The sequence below is a fragment of the Thermobia domestica genome, chromosome 11 (genome assembly GCF_964235325.1).
Source record: "Thermobia domestica chromosome 11, izTheDome1.hap1.1, whole genome shotgun sequence".
In the NCBI taxonomy this organism is placed as follows: domain Eukaryota; kingdom Metazoa; phylum Arthropoda; class Insecta; order Zygentoma; family Lepismatidae; genus Thermobia; species Thermobia domestica.
In genome coordinates this window covers 243440937-243467192 of record NC_137464.1, presented here as the reverse complement: position 1 = coordinate 243467192, position 26256 = coordinate 243440937, and the positions used below count along the sequence as shown (strand labels likewise).

General features: G+C 34.2%; 1 protein-coding gene across 2 annotated transcripts; it reads left to right on the top strand.

The window, feature by feature from the left end:
* The first annotated feature begins 761 nt into the window (after positions 1-761).
* Positions 762-25822, top strand: LOC145664865 (uncharacterized). Of its 2 annotated transcripts, none has more exons than XM_081731897.1 (3): positions 762-1272; positions 8945-9372; positions 23678-25822. In XM_081731897.1, the coding sequence occupies exons 2-3, from the start codon at positions 8993-8995 to the stop codon at positions 24951-24953; spliced, it is 1656 nt and encodes a 551-aa protein (XP_081588023.1). In that variant the 5' UTR covers positions 762-1272; positions 8945-8992; the 3' UTR covers positions 24954-25822. The 2 variants fall into 2 exon arrangements, with proteins under 2 accessions (XP_081588023.1, XP_081588022.1); XM_081731896.1 differs by having other exon boundaries at positions 762-1335.
* Positions 25823-26256: the final 434 nt, after the last annotated feature.

The window sequence follows — 26256 nt, the reverse complement described above, 5'->3', positions numbered from 1 at the left end:
GCTGCTACTAGGGGACCAAGTGTTCGAGTAAGGACTAAGCTAGTGATAGCTCGACCACTGCAGTCTTTTCTCCATATATAATTTTGTAAAGTATGTATGTTTTCAGATAGTCTACACCAGAACTACAGATATTTTGCGTTCCTGATCTGGCAACTACTTTCGTGTATTAGCGTAGATGGTAAGGATGTTATAAAATAGAGGTTTTGCCCATACAAGAAAATCGTGAAGCCATACGTCACAGCTTTGCCATAACTACTCTGCTCACTCCGCGCCACTAAGAACGCGATAATTAGGGCCAACAATCATGGCGGAAAGGAGAGTAGCCAATGAGACATGCCAGCTTAGAGGATGCTCGGTTGTTTTCTATCTTCATTGAGTTCATACGATGGAGATACGTATGGGCAGATCGTCTATTTTATAACATCCTTGGTGGACAATGATGATATGCTTACATCGGAGTTTGACAGTGGACGTTACTGCGAGTGCCTCGTGTATGGTGCTCCCTGAGGGAGAGCGTTAAATGGGAATTCTTATACACCTACACTACATTTACACTTTCTGTTACATTTACACGATTTCCCGATTTTGACCTTTTCCTGACTTTGACCTTTTTTCCGAACAGTGTCCTTTCTTCCCAATTGTGTCCAATATTATATTCAGTTTTGTTTCTGAATCATAAATCCTCCATGAGGTACATTTTTGACAATTTTGGAATCGTAGCAGACATGAGTAGCGAGCTCGTGCACCTACATATTTGACCGATAATGGTCTATGACAAGACAAGGCAAGGGCTACCTCTGAGCCTATACTTCCGCTATCTATTTTTAATCCTTTACTCTATAATATGCTTTTATTCGTATATTATATCCTTAATATGCTTAATCACTGCGGCCTATGTTTAGCAGAAGGGGTCCAGCTCTTTCCTCTAAAAAAAAGTTACAATATTAGTAATTTCTGTTCACATTCTGTTAGTGTAGAGTAGGATAGGTAAGCTTAGGTTAAATTAGGCTACTTTAGTTTATGTTATATTAGTGTAGGGGTCCCGCATAATTTTCAACAAAATTATAGAATTTCGCTTATATCTAATAATATTAGGTTAGTTTAGGATAGCTTAGTTTAGATTATATTAGGTTAGGTTATATTTGGTTACGTCTAAGTACTTGCATCATTCATTTCTCCTGTAAATTTTGTGTTTTTTACGTGCTTCTGGACCCCTTGTGATAAACATACTCCATAACTGCAAAAGTGTTTCTTATCTGGAGCATTAAATTGGTAAGTTGCTCCTTATTATTTTCAGCGTGTTATCCTGGACCATTTTTCAGACTAACACTAAAGGTGAGCGTTTACTTAATAAATTTCGGCACAAAATTTAGTCATACCGAGTGATATTGTAAGTCTAGTGACATTGTTTATTAAATATAGGCAATTCATTCAATGGTTCGACTGCAAGGTTCTTGAACACAGGTTCCCGTTCCCACTTAGCTGTAATAAAGACAGAAAATAATGAGTTCTGCTGGATCTAACCCGCCTTCACTCGCTAACGTTCCCTCAGCAATACTATCAATTAATTTTTTTACTTTGGTACAGAAAAGAACCAACTTGTCTATTAATCTATATGGGGGACCTGTGTTCTAGAACCTTCCCTGGTTGGGTTCCTTAAGACACCTAAAACAAATTCTCGTGCAGTTTTACTATATGGATCCATAGTATAAGTAGTAGTAGTAGTAGTAGTAGTAGGAACGGGTTGGAATCCCCGCATAGTTTGGTCGGGTACAATATATAATTACCATGATAATCACTTAAAAATATCATAGTTTGTTTTACAGTATTAAGTTTGTTGGTTGGATTAATGAGTATAGTTTTCTTAGGACTTTACATTCAACCAAGTATCGTCGTAAATATGGAAATGGATTGTTTCGAGACTACAGATAATTACTAATACTGAAACCTTCAAGATAGGGAATGTAAATGACGAGACTGGTTATTGACAATTAACAATTTTATTTATGACACGATTACCCGTCATTCTCTTTCGTTTGTAACATGTTTGTTTGTCTTGAAAATCACATTTATGAGATAACCACGTTCTTTGTGACCACGTAACTGAGTCGAGGAAAGAAACTGTCTATTACTTTCACTAGCGTGGCAGGTGGAGTTCCTCTGGCCTTTTCAGTGTTGCGGCGCTTTAGATCATCCAAGTTAAAGACACACAATGCATACACGGCTCTTGAAGGAATGCATTTGGCCCTACAGAAAGAAATCACAAGCTTTCATATTGGGACATCTAACTGACCAGGGTATATCCCCAAAGCATGAAATGGTTCTACACACAACATCATAGTAATCTTTCCATCGTGTCCATTGTTTCTTCCAGACATGTATTTGGGGCAGCTCTGCTCCCCCCCCCCCCCCCCCCGAGAAGAAAAATATTAGTCTATAATATAATAATCAATACAATAATACCATGTGAAAATAATATATGCCCCTCTGGAACATTTTTTTTCTCTTAAAAAACCCTGATCGTGTCTCGAGCGACATGCACAGTTGCCCTACCTTGCTGCAAATAAACTAATGACAAATCAACGCTCTATCTCTGTATTTCAGGAAAGTTGTCAGTAGGTTTCTGTAACGTTCTGAAGTGAGTGTGGCTGCGTTTCTGTTGTGATTCTCAAAACAGTAGGGTCCAGTAATTATGGTAGCATAAACACCGCACCTAACTGTGACCTTTCCACTATGGAGTGATTGTTCGTTGGGTTCCTGTGAATTCAGATTACTCCACTGTTATATGTTTTATCTGTTGACATGGACCTCCATTTTAAAGTGTGCGTCATTCGACATAATCGGGTTGGGAAGGATGTCTCTATTTTCTTTGAATATTTAGATAAAGTATGTACTAAATTGTTTCCGGCAAGCATACTCGCGTTTGGATAACTTACGTGCCACTTGTATTTTGTATGTATGATAATTTAAATCGCTGCGGAGAATGCGGTGGCAAGTTCTATTTGAAATTTGTAAAACTGCAGCATGTTATTGACTGAAAGCTTACAACTCTTGTCAATACTGTTCCGTACCTTTTCGATGTTTTCTGGTACCCGCTCTGTTTCTGCCTTTCCCGGGGGCTTCTTATTTGTGGCACTTTGTTCCAATGCAAAACTGATCAAATCCTCTTCGAATCGTTGACCGTTCTTTTACTCTTCAATGTCTCCCGATGTTGAAGTTCTGTCAAATCTTCTTCTACGTAGCTACTACACTCTCGTCACTTTTGAAACATATTTCAGTCAGTAAAGCACGACACGTCTCCGACCAACGCTACATTGTAACTAAAATGGTATCCTTCCTACTACACTCTACCCTATTCGGTTTTATGCTCACTGTGTGGACGTACGAGATACCAATATTGAAAGTGGTGGATTGTTTCTAACGGTACCTTTATAATATATGATGTAGTGCTTGTTTACGTAGTATTTTAATTATTGCATAATTACCTATTCTTTTTCCCTAGCTTCAATTTTGTATGTTGGAAATACAAAATATTTGGAAATGCCTCGTTCATTGTGGTGTTTCCAATCAAGAATGCTAGCCGTCATAATATTTGATTTAATTAGGGGCCTGTTTACTGTTAAAAGAAAGAAAAGAAAAGTAAAAACAATCACCTCGGCATTAGGAGAGCATGCCGACATTCAGTTCCATTCTATTTCATCAACCTTCTCTATCTGTTAATATTTTCTGAATTCAACAAATGTGACCACAATGTTTCACGTTTCTCATAAAGTATTAGGCGATCAGTGAAACTTAATATTTATATTGCTAAGGTAGTTTATGAAGAAAACTATATTGGATATAGTTGAAAGTCAATATCATATTTTCGTTTGAATCAAAGTCAAATTTAAGAGCGGAGTATCACAATAAAAAGGCAGGATATTTAAAATGTAAAATTCATTGGGGAAATGATATTATGGGAAGTAGTAGTTAGAAATAGGATTTGATAATAGAGTGAAACGAATGTACGAATGTGATTTTCATAGTTTGTTATTTCCGTTGGTAGTGTAGTTCGGTCATAGAAATAATGAATTAAATGGGTACTGGGAAAAGTTTTCCAAGTTAAAATGAAAAGCTTCAGTAGTTTATTAGTGGTTAGGTTCGGGTAGAAACTAAATTTAGAAAAGAAAGAAATGCTAACGACAAGGAATTCTGTAATTTTTGTGTGTCAATATGTGGTCGTCATAGAGGATATTCCATTGCTATAGAACATCAGATTTTTCTTTTTTCTTTCGTTTTCAGTCTGAATGTCATTTTGAGTGCTCTCTGAAATCTCGGTAGCACAATGTTTTTCTTTTTTTTGTAAAACTTAATGAACTTTTGTTTTGTATTTTCCCTGGTCTTTTATGTTGTATTTTTCTTTGCATTCTATTTATTATTCAGAAACCGCCATCATTCGTAAACAATTGAATTCATCGGTAATAATTTGAGAGTTATAATATGTACTAAATGGGCAATTTATTAAAAATTATAACACACATTAAGAATTTTACAACTGATTTTAATTAGTTTTGTAGCTTTCTTCTGTATTTTAATCCATATTTAAAGATGTACTGTGTTAATTGTTAGTCGTGTAGTACACACGCAGTTATCTTCTTTAGTTATTTGTGAACACACTTGATTGTGAAACTCCCTACGGTGTATAATTTCCTGAAAATTTCTTGGTGGATGTAAATTTTGCATCTGCGTAATGTTACCCAAAATAAGTTATCTTTCATTTAATACACGATGGAGGAAAGAAGTGTTTAATTTACAAAAGTAAACCATCGCTAGTTGAAGGAGAACATTAATCCTTTTGAACAGTGAGTCGTTTTAGATTATTGCTTGTTATTTCTTAGACGAGTTTTTTTGTTAATTCATCATTATTACACTTCTGAAGTAATTTTGACTCAAATACATTGAAATAAAAGCGAAGCTTAAAGGTAGGAATATTTTGTGATTTCTGTATTGTTCTGGTCATATATTAATGCTAATATATATTGCACGTAATCATGAGTTTAATATTAGAAAATCTTTAAGATTTACGTCCCACGCTTATGCCGGTTAGGTGATGATGAGAGATGAGTGAAATCGTGGAATGAAGAAAGTGGGAGGAAACGGGAGAACACCGAGAAAACACACGAGCACGGTGTTTGTCCACCACAAAGTTCACACGGTGCGAGCTGGGATCGAACCAGGGACCCCAAGCAACGGAGGTGAACGCTCTACCTTTGAGCCACCGCGCCCCCGAGTTCAATATTAGATTTCCAATGCGAACACAATTGGTTTAGATCACACTTAGAATTACAGGTCACATCTTTAAGTAACTATACTCTACCGAGTGCATATCGTGGGATCAAAATTGCATGCAATGAAAGAAACGGCTTTTTATTTTGTGTCGATATGGAAAAAAGAAAGAAATATTTGTCGGCGGACCGCTACATAGTCGTATACGCTCTACTGTATCGGTACACAAAATGAAATTTAAATATGTAGACAACAGGTAGTCAGAACAAACAAGCTTAAGTAGGTGCAAAGCATGCTCTTTTGGTTAATTCAATGGCTTTTGCACACGGGTACCATCTTCGTTTCCCGGTGAAGGAGCATTTGAACACATTACTATAATTCGCATTCCTTGAACTGTAGATCCACGTTATTTAGAAATTCGCTGCTGAAAAAAGCCCCTAAACGATCAAACATAATCTTGGTTTTGTGGAAAATATATACGACTGTGTAACGAAGAATGTCAAATCGCTTACTATCTGAAGTTGAAAATGTGTTCTTTGGATAAGACCGCTATTGAGATATTGTATAATGTTAATATATTTTCATACAATAATATTTGTTTAAGGAACGTTTTTAAAGGAGGAGGAAAGTTCAACTTAATTTTCAGTGTCATTGGTATTATTCTTCAGTATATACTATGTTAGGTAGCTGATTTTTGTAACTATGGTTATATGTTCCCTTTTAAGATTAGTTATAACTTAAAGAAAGCTATTGAATTTATTCTTTATTATTTTGTGTTGAGCTTATATAATTTCTACGACGTCGAACATTGGCCAATTTCATAGTTCTTAATGAACTTGAATCTTTAATGCAGACTGACAATAAGTAGCATTTTCGACTTCATTCTTTTTTTTTTTTAAAAAAAAAAAAACTTTTAGTTCATATTTCCTATGCTATATATACATCCTTTATAGGGAAGTAATTCAGAACATATCAACCCGTTTCATACTAATTGTGTCACGTTTATTGTTATTTACAATTATTTTATATGTCAGAGTGCTGCATTTGTAATAGTCAAGATATTTCATAGCAAAACGTACAAGTAAATACGTAGGTTGTATCCACTCATACGGATACGGCGAATTCATTGACTAATATGATTTCTGTGTGACCCTTTCACCATATCAAGTTAAATTGAGATGTTTAAATAGTTGTTTTAATTTATGAGATCTGCTGTAATATGACCATAGTTATGCATCTCTTCAATGCTGTTTCTGGCAAATCGTGGGTCATTTTCCACAAAATAAATATTGATTGTTCAATATTAACCAAATAACGTTCCACAAATTAAACGGGAAGAATGGAAAAATGTGCAATTTAATATCTGAGAAAAAGCATATTTGATTTTCAAGAATTTTATACCTAAATTATTTGCAATAATTTTCATTTCAATGTTGAGAAAAACCAAATAATATAGTCATATCCTTACTTTATGTGTTGTGCTCAACACGTAGATACAAGATACAAAGTTTAAAGTATGTAATAATTCAACATTCATATAAATGAAAATATTAACAAGTTCGAATCAAATCAATGTAAAAAAAATCGAAAGAAAAGCCATATTGCGCGATTGTGTATGGAACTTACTCTCTTTTCTAATCTGTCACGATTCCGAACTATATATATATATATATATACTTTTCCTTTTCAGTTGCTAGACGTGCTTTATTGTCAGGATTGGTCATTTGTCCAGATCTGATTCTGTTGAAGCAAGGAATTCGGTGTTCTAATCTCTGTTTCGCAGATTTACAGCAGAAGGTCTTTATTTGTTGCCCTGTGGATGCAACACCTATTTTCCCGTATATTCGGTTGCAGTGATGACTATTTTTATGTTGATAATTTTCGTCCATTGCACGGTATTGTGAGATTTGATGACAAGTTCGGTAATTTAAGTACAGCACCACCTGTGGCATTTGTTTCTATTTTTTCCCTTTTACAATAAAAAAGAATCACTCACAAAAGTGTATTTCATATTTGAACGGGATTTACATATATTATTTTAGGACTAATTTTTTTCTGTCTCAGGCATCTCGATTAAATACATTGGGCCCACGCTTTAGTTCAATTTGCTAGACGAATATAATACCTTGATACTGTTTAATGATTTATAAGCTTACTTTTACTATCGAGCTTCTATTGTGCTTTTGCAAGAGTATAGCATATTTGTCTTTTTTATTTCATCGTACGATAATTTTTATATAAACATTTTTTTTAGCTTTGTGTACCGTGATTAAGGTGCGTACAGGTATCAATTCTAAACTAATTAATAATTGAACTTGTCCTTTGTGGAGATTTTTGTACTTTTCTATTTCATTCACTTTAGAAAGCTCAGCATATAAATGCTATCTATTTTATCTTCTTTAATTCTCTTTTAAAAAATTTAAAAACGAAAACTTAGATAGATCATCGCACGATCATAGTTCATAAGCTAATGAGAATACTTATTGATTCAAATGAAAATGTATGGAATAATTGATAGAATGATATCAGACGAAATGGCAGAAGGTAGGAAAAAGTACATAACTTGGTTTTCCCTTACTAAAAGTCGAAATGAGGGATCCTTGAATATATTCCTTCTGATTTGTATTCCTCTCTGTGTATTCGTTTTATGAGTCATGGAAAGTGCACTCGAAATACTTATAATTTAAAGTAAGGCAAGAAAGCCATTATTATCTTTGTTTGCTGCATATGTGAATGGTTTAACAATCAATGTTGTTTGATATTACTGCAATAATGTAGTTTGATATCACCGCGTAGGTCAATCACTGCAATTAATTTATCTCTATCTAGGCAGGATTAGCAAAACTGAAGTTTAAATTTCTGTCAGAACTTGCACTTTTAAATTTATTGCTTTATTTTCTCACGTTTAATGTAATCTATTACTTTAACCGCAAATCTAATGTCGTTTTATCTCTCTTCTCAAATTTTGTATAAGTTTAATATAGTACATTAGCCAAATTTCCTGATACCAATAGAGTAAATAAATAGATATGATTTTTATTATTTAAGCTAGGTTAAACTTTTGTGATTCGACAGATATTCCTATACCATTATGACGCATAAATCGTTTAACCACATGTATCTGCGTTTTGGCAAATCAATTCTCTAAATGTTGCAGGTTTAGTAACTGAAATTGTTACAGTGACAAACATTTAATTCAATAATTCTCTAAGATCGCGGTGACTCTTGTAGAGTTCTCGCTTCTGATCTTTGGTGTAGTCCCGTGTTCAATTCCAGGTCGTGAGGGTGGGAACTACGTGGTTTTCTCTTTATTCTCCGGTTTCCTTCCACTTCCTTGATTTCACATATATCAATTTTCTTATCGCTGTCTCCCTTACCCTCGGTGGATATTCATAATATATTTATATAAAGAATTATTTACAAAAAGTTATATAGTTTTATAAAGAATTATGTTAACTTGATTTATTTATTCTTTCGTTGCTGACGCTATTGTTGCGTTCCTAACTTTCTTTTAGCACGGCGGATATTTGATTCCTTAGTTATATGTATTATTCTTAAAAATAAGAAGCATTTAAGTTTGGCTTGTATATAGGTATTAGTTCGTTGAGTACAGTGTTATGTAATTCTTTATTGTAATCTTTGATTCTTTGAGAATTATTCTTTTCTTCCAAACACTTAGTGGTGAAGACTTCAAGTCTCTAACGTAAACAACCTTTGAGTTAACGAAATGGCTTTCGATTGTTTCAATGTTGCTTCGCATGAAATTGGAATAAAATCAGAATATGAACCTATTGAAGATTCCAAGTATGAACTATGTAATAATTATCAAAACGAATTGGAAGTAAAGGACCCTCTTTCAACATTTTCTTTGTCACATTTGGAGTGTATGAAACAACGAGAAATCACAACGAAAGAAGAAAATGATATTAAACTCTCCTTGTTAGGAGAAAATGTTGTGCCTAATCATACAGTCGCTTCAGGAGATTATGAACGGAATGCAATAGCAAAATTAAATAACAACATTTGTGACACTACGGAGAGTCAGACCGAAAAGAAGTTTGAAGAAAGTGATTGTCGAGATATTGGCAGCAATTCCCAAGAACTCAGGTACGTTTATAGTATGAAATTTCTGAGAATTATGTTGTATATATTCTTTCTAGAGCTAGAAATACTTTCTGAAGTATGCTTTCTTTGTTTACTTTAAATTAGTGAAATTGAATAACAAATTGTTGAATAAATCTTTGAACACTACTTATTAGATAGCTTCAAAATGTCTTGTTGTTGAGATTCAGCGTCTTTGTTCATCATATATGAGACGTGGCCCTAAAGTCAAAACCACCATAATACATTGAAACGGTAAGGTCCTGCTATCAGAAGTGGAAACCGGGAGCACGTGCACTTCTGGTTTTCCCTAGCCACTACAAGAGTGAGGACAGCTTTTCGTTAGTTTCATTGCAAGTTAATATTGGTAGATTACATTAGTCTTCAAGTGTATAAATCTGATCTCTAATTTCTTAGTTAAATGATCTGTCGGACAATATATTTGCAATAAATTTGCTATTGAGATGGCCTGCCACATGCCAGTTGATATGCTTTGGGCAGAAACCTCTCTTGTTCATTTTAGATAAAAGAAGCATATGCACACAAAAGTTTCCTAAGGATGATAAACCTAATTTAAGCTGAGATTTTTGGTCGTAAGGATCCTGAGTGTGAATATATCCGTAAGATGTCCAAATTTTTGCCAATTCTAGAAAGAGGTGTCAGAACGTTTCTCTGGCCCATGTTATACTTGAAAGTATAAGGATTATAATAATATGTTTTTTACCGCATATGTATCAAGTACCAAAAAAAAGTTCATATGCAGCCTATTATTAGCTCTATCACAGTCATTTTAGCTGCTAGGTAACACTGTAGAATAGAAAGTCCTGCACCACTGTTTAGTCGGAGCACAATCTTATATGTCACCCAACATCTAGGTAATCTTTGGTAGGTTATTCTCTTCGGGGTTAACTAAAACCAATTTACACCCAATGTCATGAGCAAAATTTACTCAAGCAGCTGTTGACAAAGATTTGCACTACTCCTACAAGGACACAAAGTGGAAACCCTGAAGTTACCTTTTCTCAGTTAATACATTATACAAACGACACATTCTGAACCTGAAGATAGGATTACATTGCCTTCTCTAGAAAATTTTGAGAGTGAAGACTGCTGCTCACGCTTCCTCCGTTGCGACGTCCAAGTTCTTCAGTGTTCATTCGCAAAAGAAAACTTCCGATATTCGATTAATCTTCTGCGTCCCAGTTCCCGACGATATTCCCACATAACATTCAAGGAATCAGTTAAAGCCCTATGAACTCCTTTTCAAGAATTACAGTTTCCATAGGGTTATTTTTGCATGCCAGTAACTTTTTCATTAGATCTACACTCATCACACAAGAAGCAAGATTTCCATAATGAATCGGGGATTCAATAAAAGTTTGACCCATGCCGACGGACACTTAATTTTAGTGTAAGTTTTCAATTAAGTTATCCATTTGACTCTTTTTCAACATATGATTTGCAACTTTGCATTGATGACTACTTTCTTTCACCATGTTTCGTAGCAGGTTTTGGTGAATAATTTGGGGTAACTTCAAGTCTTGTCCACAGGCGAAGGCGGATCTTTTCAACGATGATATATATTTTTGTGAGGCGGCTTCGAAACGTTTGGACTGCGTTTTTTGGTGAAAGCAAAAAGAAGCGTAAACAACTTCGTTCTTTTTCACATATTTTTTCTTTATGTATATATATTTGTAAGAAATTAAAGTTGGAAACAAACTTTATTTAATGAGATTTCTAGTGTAGATGGACACAACGTCCTTGATCCGATGAAACAAGTCTGTCTCGTAACGATATTGTGAGGATTCCCACCTTTCAGTGCAAGCACATATTATTCAAGCAACACATGATATTGTTTATAAGCATTAGTACTGCGCATGATACGCATAAAACTAGGAAAACACGAAGACAACACAACTGAACCCACCCACCCAAAAAAAAAAGAGAGGGAGAAGAAAAGAAAAAAGAACCAGAAATTGTATATAAAAATAAATCCAAAGACGACAAAAATATCAGTTAACTGATCACTTAACCAACACCTGCTCCTTTGGTCGCACTGAAAGAAGAAATACTACCTTGCATAAAAATGCTGAAAGATACCATAAGCAAAGGTGATTCCTAACAACTCAAACCTCTGGAAGCTGCCATGAGCTAAGGATGTTTCCAAAAAATAAGTATTCAAAAGTTGCTACAAGACGCCCCGGAGGCTGCTATAAGCTAAAAGATTCCTATCTAAAATATTTTCTTCCTGCACTTCTCTGATCTTAAAGAAAATTTAAAATATTCACTATAAATACAAAAAAAAATACTTTATAATATTTTATAAAATAAATAAAAAGTTTAAATCCAAACTGTCATATCTCTATTTTTTGTATATTCGTATTAAACTGGATCTCCTCTGGAATTTTTAACTCATTCAGGAAATTTACGCAAAATGTTGCTAATATGTTTCGAGTTTACTCGTAGATAATTTTCGTAAATTGTGACAAAAGTGTGATTAATTGGTATAAGCTGTGTAATGTGGGTTCCTTTCAATTGGCATGGGGCGTCCTCAGGTTATGGGTGAAGGAGAAAGCCTCTAGATATGGATGTTTGCTCCAAATATATTGAATAAGCAGTCACGGAGCGTCGACAGCGCATGGTTCTCCTGCTTGGAATTTGGGTCTAACAACCTCATCCTGCAAAAAAAAAAAAAAAAGCGCTTGTTTAGAAAAATTCACAGAATCTTCATTCCAGGACATATCTTTATATGACCTCAGCAAAGTAAAATGGACAAGAGTAAAAGTGAAAATTTGGGAAAAATAACCAACTTATTAACCGCCACATAAAAGGATGCATGTTTTTTCACGTGATAAAATCAATGGAAAATATGAGAAAAAAGTTCGCTAATCAATGTAATTGAACTTTTAAAGCTGTGGATCCATGTAAAATTACAAAATATATTACGCTTGCAAATGCAATTTACATAATAAATAACACGAATAGTGTGACAAGCAGACAGGGAAACCAGACAACTTGTTATATGGTAAGAAAACAAACAATAATCACAAGCTGAATGTTTAATTGTATAGCAGGAAATCAAACGTCTGAATATGTGCCGCAGTGGTAACGTTCTAACTTACCAATCAGCTGATCTATGTTCTAATCTTCTTCAAGTGCAGTTTTTTTTTCTTTTCGTCGAAGGAACAGCCATTATTGTAATTTCAATACTGTATAACATTCTTTACACAACAACTGTGCTAATAATAATATAACTCGTAATATCAATATATTTACGAAGCAGGTTACGTTCAGTTGCTAGTCAACATTGCACATTGAAAGGTTTTACTACTGATTTAAACATCTCTATTGCTGTATGCATTACAAACATATGGTGAATTAATATTTCACTTGTAGTTCCGAATGGCTATTTTATTGCTTAAAGCAAAAAACTAAAAAATGACCTAAGCGGGAATCGAACCCGGACCCTTGGCACGTGAGCCATAGATGCTCCTTGCTTTGCCACGCCGTCACTTCGGAAATTCACGCGTGGTATCGTATAAGCGGCGAGTCGGAAATTTCAAGACGCTTTTTCTCTGATATTTTTGGCTATTGCGCTCTCCCGGTTTGTAATATTAGCACCTTAAATGTGCATTACTATCTCGCGAAAGATAGTCCCGAAGTTCATTTACCAAAGCCTGCCTTCTCATTGTTAGTATATACCTTCTTTCAATCTTTGAAAATAATTTTATTGTTTGATGTTGCAAGAATTTATGAAAATAATGGAGTAAAAAGGAATTAGAAGCCTCTCGGCGTTGCAGGTTTTCACATACAGAAAATCAGTTTCTTGTAGAAACTACGTAAACATGATGTAAATTCGATAAAACATAGCACATACTTTCTTTAGGGTATTCCACTTATTTCCAATGGTTGCAGTTGAGACCGATAAAGATAAGTTGGTGAATAATGTAAGTTTCCAAAACCTCGAAGTTGCGTTATTAAATTACTATAGTACTAAGGAGATAATTTTCTTTGATAACTTAACAGCAGTGATTTGATTTGGATACAATATGGTATATACTTTCTTGTAGGATTTCCAAGCACCCCATCAATGGAGCTAGTTTGTCAATAATTTAACGCATTTTGGTTTGGTGCAAGCGTTATCGGATTTAATTCCCGGAGGACAACAAAAGAAGTAAAATTTACAATCATTCATTTTCATTAATCATCCGTCTCATCTAGCCTAAAAGACATAACCGTGGGACATTAAACTAAAATGTTCCATTTTATTTCATGTTAGGCCATGCGTCGAATTTTTAAATGCTTTTGAGTGCTTGAAGCATTTTAATGTGATACTTGTGTATCCTTTAAATTAAAATTATATCTGAGGCCCAATGGAATCTGGAAATCAAAGGTTAACTGAATCCTCCCTTCTCCGATTTATATGCTTGCCGTTTTTGCAAGTTAAAATTCTGTTAACTTTAAAAGAGCATGTTAGGCATCTTTGCTGACACTAATTAAACCACAGATGAATTATCCTACCGAATGAATATGAGAGCGCGTATTAAATATCAGAATACGATTTCATATCGATTTATTTACTAAATCGTGTTTCATTATTGTCGATGCTGTTAGTTTTATTTTCCTAAAGGAATAAGTTACTCTTTACATATACAAAATATAATTGTATGTTTTCCTTATTTGAAAAAAGGACTAGTATACATTTTTAAGCTGTAGTGTTCCCATTTGGTGAGTCATCACTGGCCAGAAGTACAAAGCAATATTACCTCAGGCGCTTTCAAGTGTCTGTCTTACCTCTGTGTTAACTCTGAACTGACCACAATTTCTTTTAAAAACAATATTATCAATGAAATTCTTCTGTGTTAAAAAATAATAAGAAGAGGAAAGAATCGTTTTAGTTTATTTTGTCTTTATTATTATATCTTTCAGTATGTTGAAAAAAGAATCATGTTCACTGTTTAACGAAAATATGATTAATAAACTTGTGTTCATACCGACTGAAAAGACAGTATGTATTCTGGAAGGTCATATTCTATTTGGGAATACTCACGTGTGAATGAAAAGAATTTCTCATTTATGGAATCAACAATATCAAGAGACTGATTCCTGATGGGAGCTCATTTAGTTTAGAATCCCAAGGTGTAGAACCATGTCTCGTATGGTCACGGTGTTGAAAGGGATGTTAAACTCCCAATGAGCCAACTGATCAGTCTTAGAACTTATAAGTTTCATGAAAGATGATTAGTTTGTGAACTGTGAAAAGTCTCTATTAATCTACAAGCAATTTCCACGTCGCCAAAACAGATTGAAGTCACAAATCTGCGTATAAAAATTGAACGCTCAGTCAATTATTGTGACTCATAATTAAACTTGACTTTTAGCTTCCTCAAATTGTGCTTGTAGGTTCCTAGTATGAGTTTAAATGACCCATTAATATATTCTAAAGATAAAAAAATAGAACAACCAATTTGTTTAAAAATATAGGCTTGACCAATCTTTAGAGGTCAGACACGAACTAGTTGAAATGCTTATTCTTCGAACAAGAAGAATAAATTTCTGGAAATATTATTTGCGAAATATTCAAACTTCTTCCTCAATAGAATAGCATTCAACAAAGTGAGATGATAAAGATCCAGACGAATCAAACTGCTAACTATCTTCAAGATTTATTTTAAACAGCTAAAACACTCACTTACTTTGGCCAGTTTATGAACACAAAAGGGAAGTTAAGATATTGTACCAGTTGCTGCTTTCATTTCTAGAGTTGGAATTTCCGAAAACGATGGACCATGTGGTCACAAATTTGTAATGAATAGTTTAAATGCCATATTTCATCTCCCTATGATGAGAGATTCGTCAAAACTTATATTTTTTGGATTATAATTTTAATACTCCTTTCCTCGCTTAAAATATGTGTTGTATGAAAGTACTAACAAGAGAAAATCCCGGCCCGAGTTAACTAAAACGGTCATCCGGCGCCCGGTGGCGAATATGAACAGTATTTAGAGAATAATTAACTATGACTAAATGAGAAAAAAGTCAGGTGAAAATACACACGAGAAGTTACGGGGATTGAAGTGGAGTATTGAAATTCGCCAATTTTAATGTATCCGCAATCAGTCAGCACCAATGGATCGCGCAAGTAAACACTTCAGACACGCGTAAGAAATAGCCGAGCGGTTGGGGTAAATAATCGCTTAATCAGGTCTTCAAACTCCATAAAAAGTTGCTTATTTTTCATTGCGCCATCACATTCTGTTTTTCAATGACTTCCAATGCTAAATTTCAATCCGTTATTACTTATTTATTCGTGTTCACTTCCACCTCAAATTTTATACTTAGGCATAATTAATCATCCTCTAAATTGTATCTAAATTTGTCCAGTTTCCAGTGGACGCCAGCTAATCATTTTCTTCCAATTACTCATTGCATTCAAATATTTATTTCAAACGGTTCATTCGACTTCCTGTGATGAACAGACAGACAGTCACGATGTCACTTTTACATATTGACTGGGTATTTGAAACTTGCTCCACTTTTCCCTTCAGAAGTTGATTTTTAAGGACAACAGAAGATGGGCTCACATATTTTAAAATAAGGTGTTTATATTGACCTGTTCCTGTTACGATATATGTGTTAATGAATGATAAAAACCCGACTGTACCAAAGGCTAATACGGCATATTAAAAAGATAATTTTAAGTGCTTGTCTGTTTTGCTGTGATGACAAGACACAACCTTGATGTTATCATTCTTAAGTATTGAGCAAATATTACCCCTCTTTTCTACTTAATACCGAAATTTCTAAACACGGTCTGACAGGTGTATTCTCGTTTTAAATAAGGATTTAGGTTTCATCTCAAAGCGTGAGATACTCTATTTTTGGCATAAATTTTTAACCCCCTTTCCTCTGTTAGGATACGGATTTTAATATAAATGGCGTGACAACAACGCAGCCCGAAGTAGGTGCTAACTATGTTAACAAAATTCCTTAGACAACTTCTTTTTAATTTATATACTATGTAGATATAGATTAATCGTATTGCTACTGTCTTGTTATTTATTAAGTTATTTCTTGGTACGTAAGTTATTTATTGATATAAAAATGTTGTGTTGTGTTTAATGTTTAACAATACCTAGTAATTTCTAACCAGTTATCAACAGTCAGGTAGCGAATTGTGTGTGTAAGATTTGTATTACATTGAATTTAATGTGTCAAGCTTGTTGCAGATTAACCATGAATGCTAAAACATTGTTGAGTTTCGAATCTGGAGTGATTTTTTTTTCCTGTCTTTCCATTATTTTGTCAATAGCTTACAAACCACTGCCGCAAACTTTTCATGTATAGTCTTTAAGTACTTTAGGCTGAAGGAGACGAATGTATAATGAAACTAAATTCTAGTTGAAGTAAAATTTTACTTTACCCTTAACGGGAATCGAACCCGAGACTACAAGAACCAAAAACATACGCGCTAACCATTAGTGCATTAGAAAGCATATGAGTTTGCTAACAGTATCCATATAAATTCACCGTGTGTATGACGACGTTTCGTCGTCTGTAGGTCTTCCGGTCATACTGTGACACGAGTCTGACTGCCTTCAGGTCACGAAATTCTTAACCAGTTTCATCACTGTTTCTCAATAACAGTAATAATAGGGTTTCTTCCAGCCCCAATTTGTACGAACTGACTGTGGACAGATATTCTTTTCCAAAAATGGAATTTGATTCTCAGTGGAGCTCATATCTTTTGAATCCCACGTTAAGCTCATGTCCATGTCTCATATAGCCCTGCAGCTGAATGGGATGCTAAAATCAAACCAACTACTACAATTAATAGTAAACATTCTAGAAAGAGCTCTGTACATCATTTTCTTCATAATGAACATTTTCCTGCCAAACAGGACAAATATATATATATGTATTATAACAAGCATTCAACCTCCTTCCTTCCAAAAATAAAACTATTTGATGTAGGAACTTCCACCAAAACTACGTTCTAGCAAGCAAAGTAGGTTATTTTTGATATTGAAATGTTGACGTTACATGTTCTCCCTTAAATATATGCAAAGGAGAATATATCTTTAGACCAAAAAAGTCCAGCGTTAGATACGTTGATTTGTGTTGAAAAATCGGAACAGGAGCTTTTGCAGTGGGCCGCTCCCTGGATTTATCGCTAATTTAGTCAGTTTGTAATGACAATATAACCATGAGACGTGAAACCTCTGTTGCGTTCTTCATGGTTTGTAGCTCTTAACGTATTTCAGATTCTAACGAGAATCAAATTTAAGGTGTATATTTCGAGGTAAAGTGACCCTATCCATTCAAGAAACTTGTGTTTCAGTATATAAGGACAAATATTTTTTTGCTAATTTTATTGCAGTTTATTATAAACCATTGCTTAATTCTGTTATAGAATTTATCATAATATTTGTCATATACACTTCGACATTTTCAAGTATAAATGTATTAGTTGTGTTTGATTTCTTTATATAAGGAAATGTAATGCCATAGTGACATTTTGAACTATGGTCTCTGTGTTGTTAAGAACTAAAGATAAATATTTTATATCTAAATGAAAAAAAAATAGTTATATTCATTTCCAGAAATAAAGGTGATGAAAGCCAATGTGCTGACCACAGCCAAAGCAACTGAAATCCATTTCCTAGACCATAGCTACTTATGGACTACAATTAATGAGAATTCAAATTATTTTTGAACTGAAAACTTCTTCAAAATTTTTATTAATAATTTTAGAATTTGATATTAGAAGAGTTTTACGCTTGTAAAATTCAACTTCATCTTGTTAGCTTGACAATAAATAAATAAATACTTGCAGAATATCGAATCACACCTTCAAATGTAACGATATTTTTTTTAAATTGAGACCAACGAGATCAATGAAAAGAATAAAAACGGAATAGAACGAAGATTCGGAAGCGGGTCGTTGGAATGGGAGCTCTTCATTGATCCAATGAACTACGAAATAAGATAACGCAAGTCATCTACTCCGTATATACATGCAATAACCGTAAACTTAAAGCTGTGACAGTACTTCTTTTTTATTGTGTTCTACAATATTTTTATAGTGTCTTGTTGGAACTGAAAAGAGAGAGATAATGTATTTATCGATATGGTTAGGTATTGAGCTTGTAAAACCTTTAAAACATTTAATGAATCGCGAGGTGGTAGAAATGTACGTATAGGTACATAGGTAGAAAGGTACGATTTCATTTTCATAGTAAGGGGCGGAAAACATGCATTCTTTTATGTACAGATAATACTTAATCCTCCTTTCCGGTGTCATAGATTTTTCTTGAATAATATGAGAGTAGAAATTTTCACAAATGTGTTATGGATAGAGCTCAGAAACCTGCTTTAGTTGACTTGCCCAAATTCCTTGCACACTGCTTAACGAGATAGAAACAGGCCGCGCTGTTGCGAATTCTCAAGTAAAGAATGGAGGTTGAACTACTTAATTGAAAGGTTGTAGCTAATTTATAAATCCGTAGGACTCAACCCTTATTATCATCTGCTTCCACGCAAGTTTCTTGACGATTTGTTCATCGCCGGAAACACTAAAAAGGGTTTCGTTATTATTAAAGAAGAAGGGACTTGGTGCAGAATAGGCCAAGGAAAGAGGTACCGACAGCGTTTAACTTAATAAATGACATTACATAGAATATTTTAATATAGTCAAACTATTACGAATTATATGCTGATAGAGAATTTTCTTCTCCCGGGAATGATTTTGATTAGGATCTCTATGAAAAGTGTCAGGACACGTCAATTGTAATTCATATAAAGTATTAGCAGTTTATTGAAGGTTGAAACCAAGGAATCCAAAGAAAAAATATATCAATACTTTGACATCATTAGTACACGCGAAGTCTTGTATCTTAGTCGGAGAAGTATCCTGACTTTTCGCACGCGAAAACGAAGTTGTAATAACTAAATAACCGGAAATTTGAATATTCCATACTTTTCCCCTTTCCTCCGCTTCAGAAGCTGGGCCTTTGAGAACAATAAAGCCTTGTTCGGTAATTTTTAGTGAAGAGTTTTTGTTCTCTACTTCACTTCAGTAGGTGGTTTATATCACGAGTTTCTCCGTTTATCCATCATGCTTTAGATGTCTCTACAAACAGAAGTGATGGCTGAACGTTACGACACCTATGCTGTCTTTCCGCGGGACATTCACCTGGAATTGTTGATGAAGCCATTGACGCATACCTGCTCCATAGTGAGAATCGTGTTAAAGTAAGAAAGAAAGTTCCTCTTAGTTCAAAAAGAAAGGAAACACATATTCCAACAAAAGCGTCGGTAACTGGTTCGCTTTAAAATAGTTTCAATGAAAAGTTTACCAGTAATGTGGGTATTCCATATGCGACACTAGGCTATTACCTTTGGAGGAATATATTTTTTACTGACACTAACCCTGTTTAGATCACTGATATGCGAGTACCGATAATTATACAGATTTACACTCCTAATAACAGAAATAGGACTTGTCGCTGAATATTTGCCAAGTGTAAACCAGGAATATACAATTTCGATAGGTGGCCCATGTACAGAACTCTAACCGTCGGTTTGTGTATTTTATGCTGCTTGTGCAGCTTATAAAGATGCCGACGATTAGAATGCAATATCTAAACAATGGAAGACTTACAGATACCTCTTTCCAGTGAGAAACTACAATTATTCTGTTGAATATCTTTCCATATAATGCTAGAAAGTTGCCGCCTCTTCATTTGTCGCAGTGTCTGATTACTTACTACGTGCTATACTCTCCAAGTGGCAGTCTACCGAAATTTGAGGATCACATACGCGAACCAGCTGTGTGGTATTAGATTTCTGTTTAGCTGCCGTCTTTTTTAGTCTTTGGCAATGTATTTCATACTACGTTCCCTATATGTTATGATGACTTCTATCTATATGTTATGATGACTTCTATATTCTGTCGCTTTGACAGTAGCGTCTTAGATAATCTGCAACTATAAGAGATTCTATCAGTAACGGTGATACTCTTCAGACAAACGTTGTTCATAACATACAAATCGGGCAAGATATGAAAAAAAACTGGATTTTTTAGCCCACTAGCTCCGGATTAGTTTGATATGCAACGTTCTCCTTTTCCTACTTGAAATCTCTAACTTACATGTAAGCTGAATTTATTTCAGAATACAGTATGGGCATTGCCATTAAGATATGATATTGAACCTGTTTTGATAAGATAAAGACCTGACTTAATAAATATTTGTCTCAGTAGGGAAGAAACAAAATGGACAGAAACTGTGGGCGTGACAGTCATTATAACAAGTTGTCCATATCTTGGAATCCTTTAAGATTTCACACATGAAATTTAATATTAGGGCTTTTCATTTGAAATAATTAAATATACTTTCCAGCGTCTTTTAATGCTTCAGTAGAATGAAAGAGAAAGGGATAGTGGTGATTTAGAAAATGCTCGTGCAAGATGTTCGTATTTCGGGCAGTACTTTGGTTGAGATTTTTTTTTTTTTAATTTTATACAATTGTGATGTAACGAAAGATATTGTTCACAATACCTTGTAGGTAATTTGCTAGATTTAAGACATAATGAAAATTTAATTGTATTGGAGACTTAAATTATACATATTTGTTGTATATTAAAACGAAATGCTATTAGGCAGTATGAAAGTAGTTTTTTAAGCATGCCATTTCACTAAAAGAATTTTTCTTACAACATTAGATATCTAATGTGCAAATATAAGCAATTTTGGAGATACCGCTATCCCTTGAAATGATGGAAATATTTGTACTTAAAACTTAGCGTATCTATATACGTATGATTTAAAAACGGTTATAAACTATATATATATATCACAGTAACGTAAATTCGAATATCTATGATAATGAACGCTTATTTTGACGCAAGAGTCATTTTTATACGCGTAGTACTTATAGTTCAAATTCTACATTTTTGGCAGAATTATTTGATTATTTTATTACAAAAATCTATTAATTGTGCTCTTTAACGGGCTACATATATCAGCTGTGAACGTTAAGTCAAATATATATATACGCAAGTGCTGATTCGTAAGTCGTGGTAACTATTTCATTTCTAGGGAAGTGAAGTTAACTTGGTGTACATCTGTATGCGTATGGCATAAACTTCCAAATGTGGCCACATGTCGAGTATTTGAGTAGATTTATGGCTATAAGGACACATCCATTTTGAGTCATTTACTGACAATATCGTAGAATAAAGATGACAAATCGCGATCAACGTATGTATTTTAAAATATTAGTCTTCGTAAGAGACTTGACGATATTGCCATGCATATATACATGATGTAAGAGAAGACTCTACTGAGTTGAACGGTCTACTGCTGATCTGTCTGGTACACTTTTGTCCAGAATGATTATTTATGATGAAACGGTCGTTAAGTGTGGACAAGTGTTGGACAGTCTTCGAATTAGCCTAGCAAACAAGAACTTTTTAGTCAATCCATAGCCACCTTTTCAAGGAAGACGTATGCATACAACAAATGTTCAAAATGAGTGCCACATTACTTAAATCTGGTCAGTAGCGACTCTTGTCCTAAATTCGAGAATGATTATAACTTTCTAAACTGTTATTGAATTTCTTTTTCCTATAAAATTTCTTTTTTTGTTGCTATCATTTTTATAGTCCTGACTAGTGGGGACATTTTTTCTCTTTGTTTTCTTAGGTGAATATCTTAGCGGCGCTTTTTCGAGTAAATAGAATTTTAATTTCGACGAAGAATTGGTACAATACCGAACACTTAAGGAATGTGCAAATTTATCACTCTGCTGTCGAAAGATTACCGTGAAAGATATAACTGGCAAATGCTATGATGTACAGATAGAGAAGTAAAGGTCGCTGCGTAACGTATAACTTCACAGCAAGTTTTTAATCCCTAACGAGAAATACGTAACAGACTAGGAAACAAAGCCAAGTGAATTTTCTGATGCAGCACAAAACCGTTAAAGAGCAGACAAAGTGATTAGCGATTTTAGTGATTGCTTGCTTTTAGTGTACCCTCACAACCAGTACACGCCAAGGAAACAATGTGATTCTCGCAAGCCACAAGTAAAGTGTATTCTCAGTTGGGACACTCGCTCGAAAAGGTGTAAAAGCTTATTCAGGGTAGCAATTTTAAATGAGGATTTCTTGGAATTTCGTCATTGATATCAATTACCTGAACGGTACCTCACATAATAGTCGCAGGCAACGACCTTCTTTTCCCGCGTTTTCATCCTCCCTAATTCCCCGGGTAGTCTGATCGCGAAGGAACATAATCTCTTATACATAACGGTCTAACATGGTCATATGTGTCTAGAATCTAATAGTACAGTTGCTTAACCTAAGAAAAATATAGCCAGTTTTACCATTCGCATACCGAGAAATGTAACTGTAGATTGTGGTATGGTGACACATTTGAGTATTTCGATTAGGAAATGCAATGAAAAAAGTTGGGTGGTGCATGAGACGTTCTCTGTCAAATGAGGTTAAATTAAATATTACGTTAAAGATAAGGTTGGTAGGTGGCTCACAATGCCAGCGAACCAACACCTCCAATCGTGCATTGTAACGAACATCGATTCGTGAGTGAAAACCTCAGGTAAATATTACTCTTGTTTGGCTCGTGCTCGGTCTTCAGTACAGCAACTCGTAGGGTTTGTCAAAGAGATTGCACGTTTCGTCCTGGAAACGTGCTCTTAGTGGCTCTTCTTCGTACATTATAGCTATTTGTACAGTTCTCCTTGCCTAGTATTGCCCTTCTTTGTTCGCTCTTTTGCATATTTTTGTTTGGAGTTCACAAACTTTCCGGCGTTGTACCTAGGTATGTGTGCGTCAGAGCATTTGCTATGATTTTAAACTGTGATATCTTTCCACATTCTTGAGGTACTCAATATTATTTAATTTTTCCGAAATTTTTAATACGATTTTTACGACTATTCCTCTCTATATATAGTTTCCTCACTTGCATACGTTACTTAGTATGAATAAGTAAGCATCATAGTATCTATGGAAAATTTACTCCTCCCCCCATCATTTTTACCTTATTCCTTGGTGAGCGGTAGTTTGGAATTACACATGAAATTTTAATTCATATCATCACTCGAATCGATGTTTTAACTGTCTGATAAAATCTGCTTTATGTAATTCTTAAAACTTGATTATAGTTTTATCTCTAATTCGTTGAATTCCAATTTACCATCTTTCATATCGTGAAGAAGAGTATATTTTGTTCTTTGACTAATTCTGTAAATCGAAGGTTATATTGGTTTCTTTTTATTTTCATTCCAGTTATTCGAGAAAAGACAACGTAACGAATATAGCTGAGACGCATTACAGCCACAAGGAATATGGGAAAGCATTTGCAAACAGTATACTAAAACAGTTATTAACACATACATGTCAGAAACGTCATCTAACCCGCGAATGTGGGAAAGGTTTCACAGAAAGATCAAATGTGGCTATGCATAGGTTAACTCATTCGAGAGAGAAATCAAAGGGCTCTCAAGAATGTGTGAAAGGAAGAGAATTTCTTCACAGCAGTCAAGAGTGTGAGAAGGGATCCACTAAAAGCCAGAATATGAATACACAGCCATTAATACATACGGGTGAGAAATGTCATCTATGCGAAAGATGTGGAATAACATTCAAGAAAAAATCAAGTATGAAAAAGCATTTCTTGACTCATACGGGTGAAAAGCGTTATAGCTGTCAGGTATGTGGGAACAGATTCAATCATAGTTCCACTTTAAAAAACCACATATTGACCCATTCAAGTGAAAAATTGTTTATATGTCATCAATGTGGCAAAGGATTCAAACGAAAATCAATGGTAGCACGCCATTTATTAACACACACAGATGAAAAACCTTATAAATGTGAGGAATGTGGAAAGAGATTCAGGGAAAGAAAAAATCTAAAAGTTCATACATTGATACATACGGGAGAAAAAACACATGTGTGCCAGAGATGTGGGAAGACATTTCATTATGTATCAAATTTGAAAAAGCATTTGTTGAGATATGCAGGTGAGAAGTCTTACAAATGTCAGAATTGTGGAAAATGTTTCATTGATATTTCAAGCTTAAAACTACACATAATGACACATACAACTGAGAGACCTTACATGTGCCATCAGTGTGGAAAGGGATTTAGACGAAAATGTGAGGTAGCACGCCATATATTATTACATTCAGGTGAAAAACCGTATTGCTGTCAGAGGTGCGGAAAAAGATTCGTTGAAAGAAGATCTTTAAATTTACATACCTTGATACATACAGGTCAAAAACCTCATGCCTGCAAGAAGTGTGGGAAAGCATTCTCGCAACGGGCAAGTTTGAGAATACATTTGTTGATACATGCCGGTGAAAGAGCTCATAAATGTGAGGAATGTTGCAAAGGGTTCTACAGTACCTCAAGTTTGAAAATGCATAAGCTGATACATACAAATGTTAAATCTTACACATGTCATATGTGTTTGAAGAAATTCAGACGAAGATCGGACGTAGCACGTCATATATTAAGACACATGCGCGGAACCTCACATGAGTCAATAACGAAGAAATGATTCGGCAAAATCTCAAGTTTAAAAAGAACTATGATATATCAGGTAAATAAATTTTCATATATGCATTTAATATATTTATGAAAAATGAAATTTTTCAAGAACATCTTACTACACTGGTGAAAATCTTATTGGTATATATACAGTGTGGGAGATTTGGAATCTCTATTTGATTCGTACAATTGAGAAATTTGATACTGTCAGAAGTGTGGAACATAATTTTGGGGGCAATCAAATTTAAAAAATTCACATATCTTATTGTAGTATGAGTGTGTAGAACACTGAAAAATTCAACTTGGCGCCGCATTTTAAGTAGTACAGTTAGAAAATTCCACACCTACCATGTATGTCCAACAAGTATTTACATAATGAACTTTCTCATGATCATGTTAACCTATATAAGTGAGAAACGTCGTAGGTACAAATGTTGTAGCAAGCTGAGAACTGTAAAATGAAGACTGGTATACTGGGAACTCATAGATGCGAAAACAGACCTGTAAGAATTTCACTCGAAATTACATTTTACAACTCGGGTTTTATATTCCAATTTACCCGTCAAAACAAATTCATTTATCGTCAAAAGCAATTGCTAGGAATTTATGGGCTGAGCGTTAATATTCTCAATATTACTAAATTCTTCTTGGTTGAACTCATAAGGTGTGTTTCGTGTAAACAATTACAATATAAGAGTTTTATGTAAATTTTTATGATTGTTTTTGCTTTGACCATATTTCTTTATACAGTGTCATATATAGCAAAAATTGTTTATTTTCTGTAATTATATGCAGTTATTAACATTGTTTTTAAAATATAAATGGAATTGGAGATTTCTATTCTAAAGCATAAAAGATAAAAATTATATATATAATAAATGATTGTTTTTATTAAGTTTTTGAATATACTTTACGCGTTTCTCAAAATTGTGACAGAAGATTTAAGTAACACCATAGATTTACATTAGTTGTTCAGTTCAAGGATATGGTTTTAAATACTAACAAATATAAAGTAAATAAAGAAATAAGTAAAGAAACATACATTACAGTAACAGTGTTATGCTGTAAGACTTGTTAACTGCAACAGTTATTTTGTATATCTTGGATTTTAGTAGTCTTCTTTCTTATGGAACAGTTTCAAGCAGGTGTGCACAGTAAGTCGAGCTTTGTATTCATAACATTACTTAGAATTTGATTCTGGACTTTCAAGTCATTTTCGTTTCTTTGTCAGTACATTCTTGATCTCTTCTGAAAATCATCTAACTTTTTATTTTTTGTACAGAATCTAATGAAGGAAATGTTCTGTAAGTCGA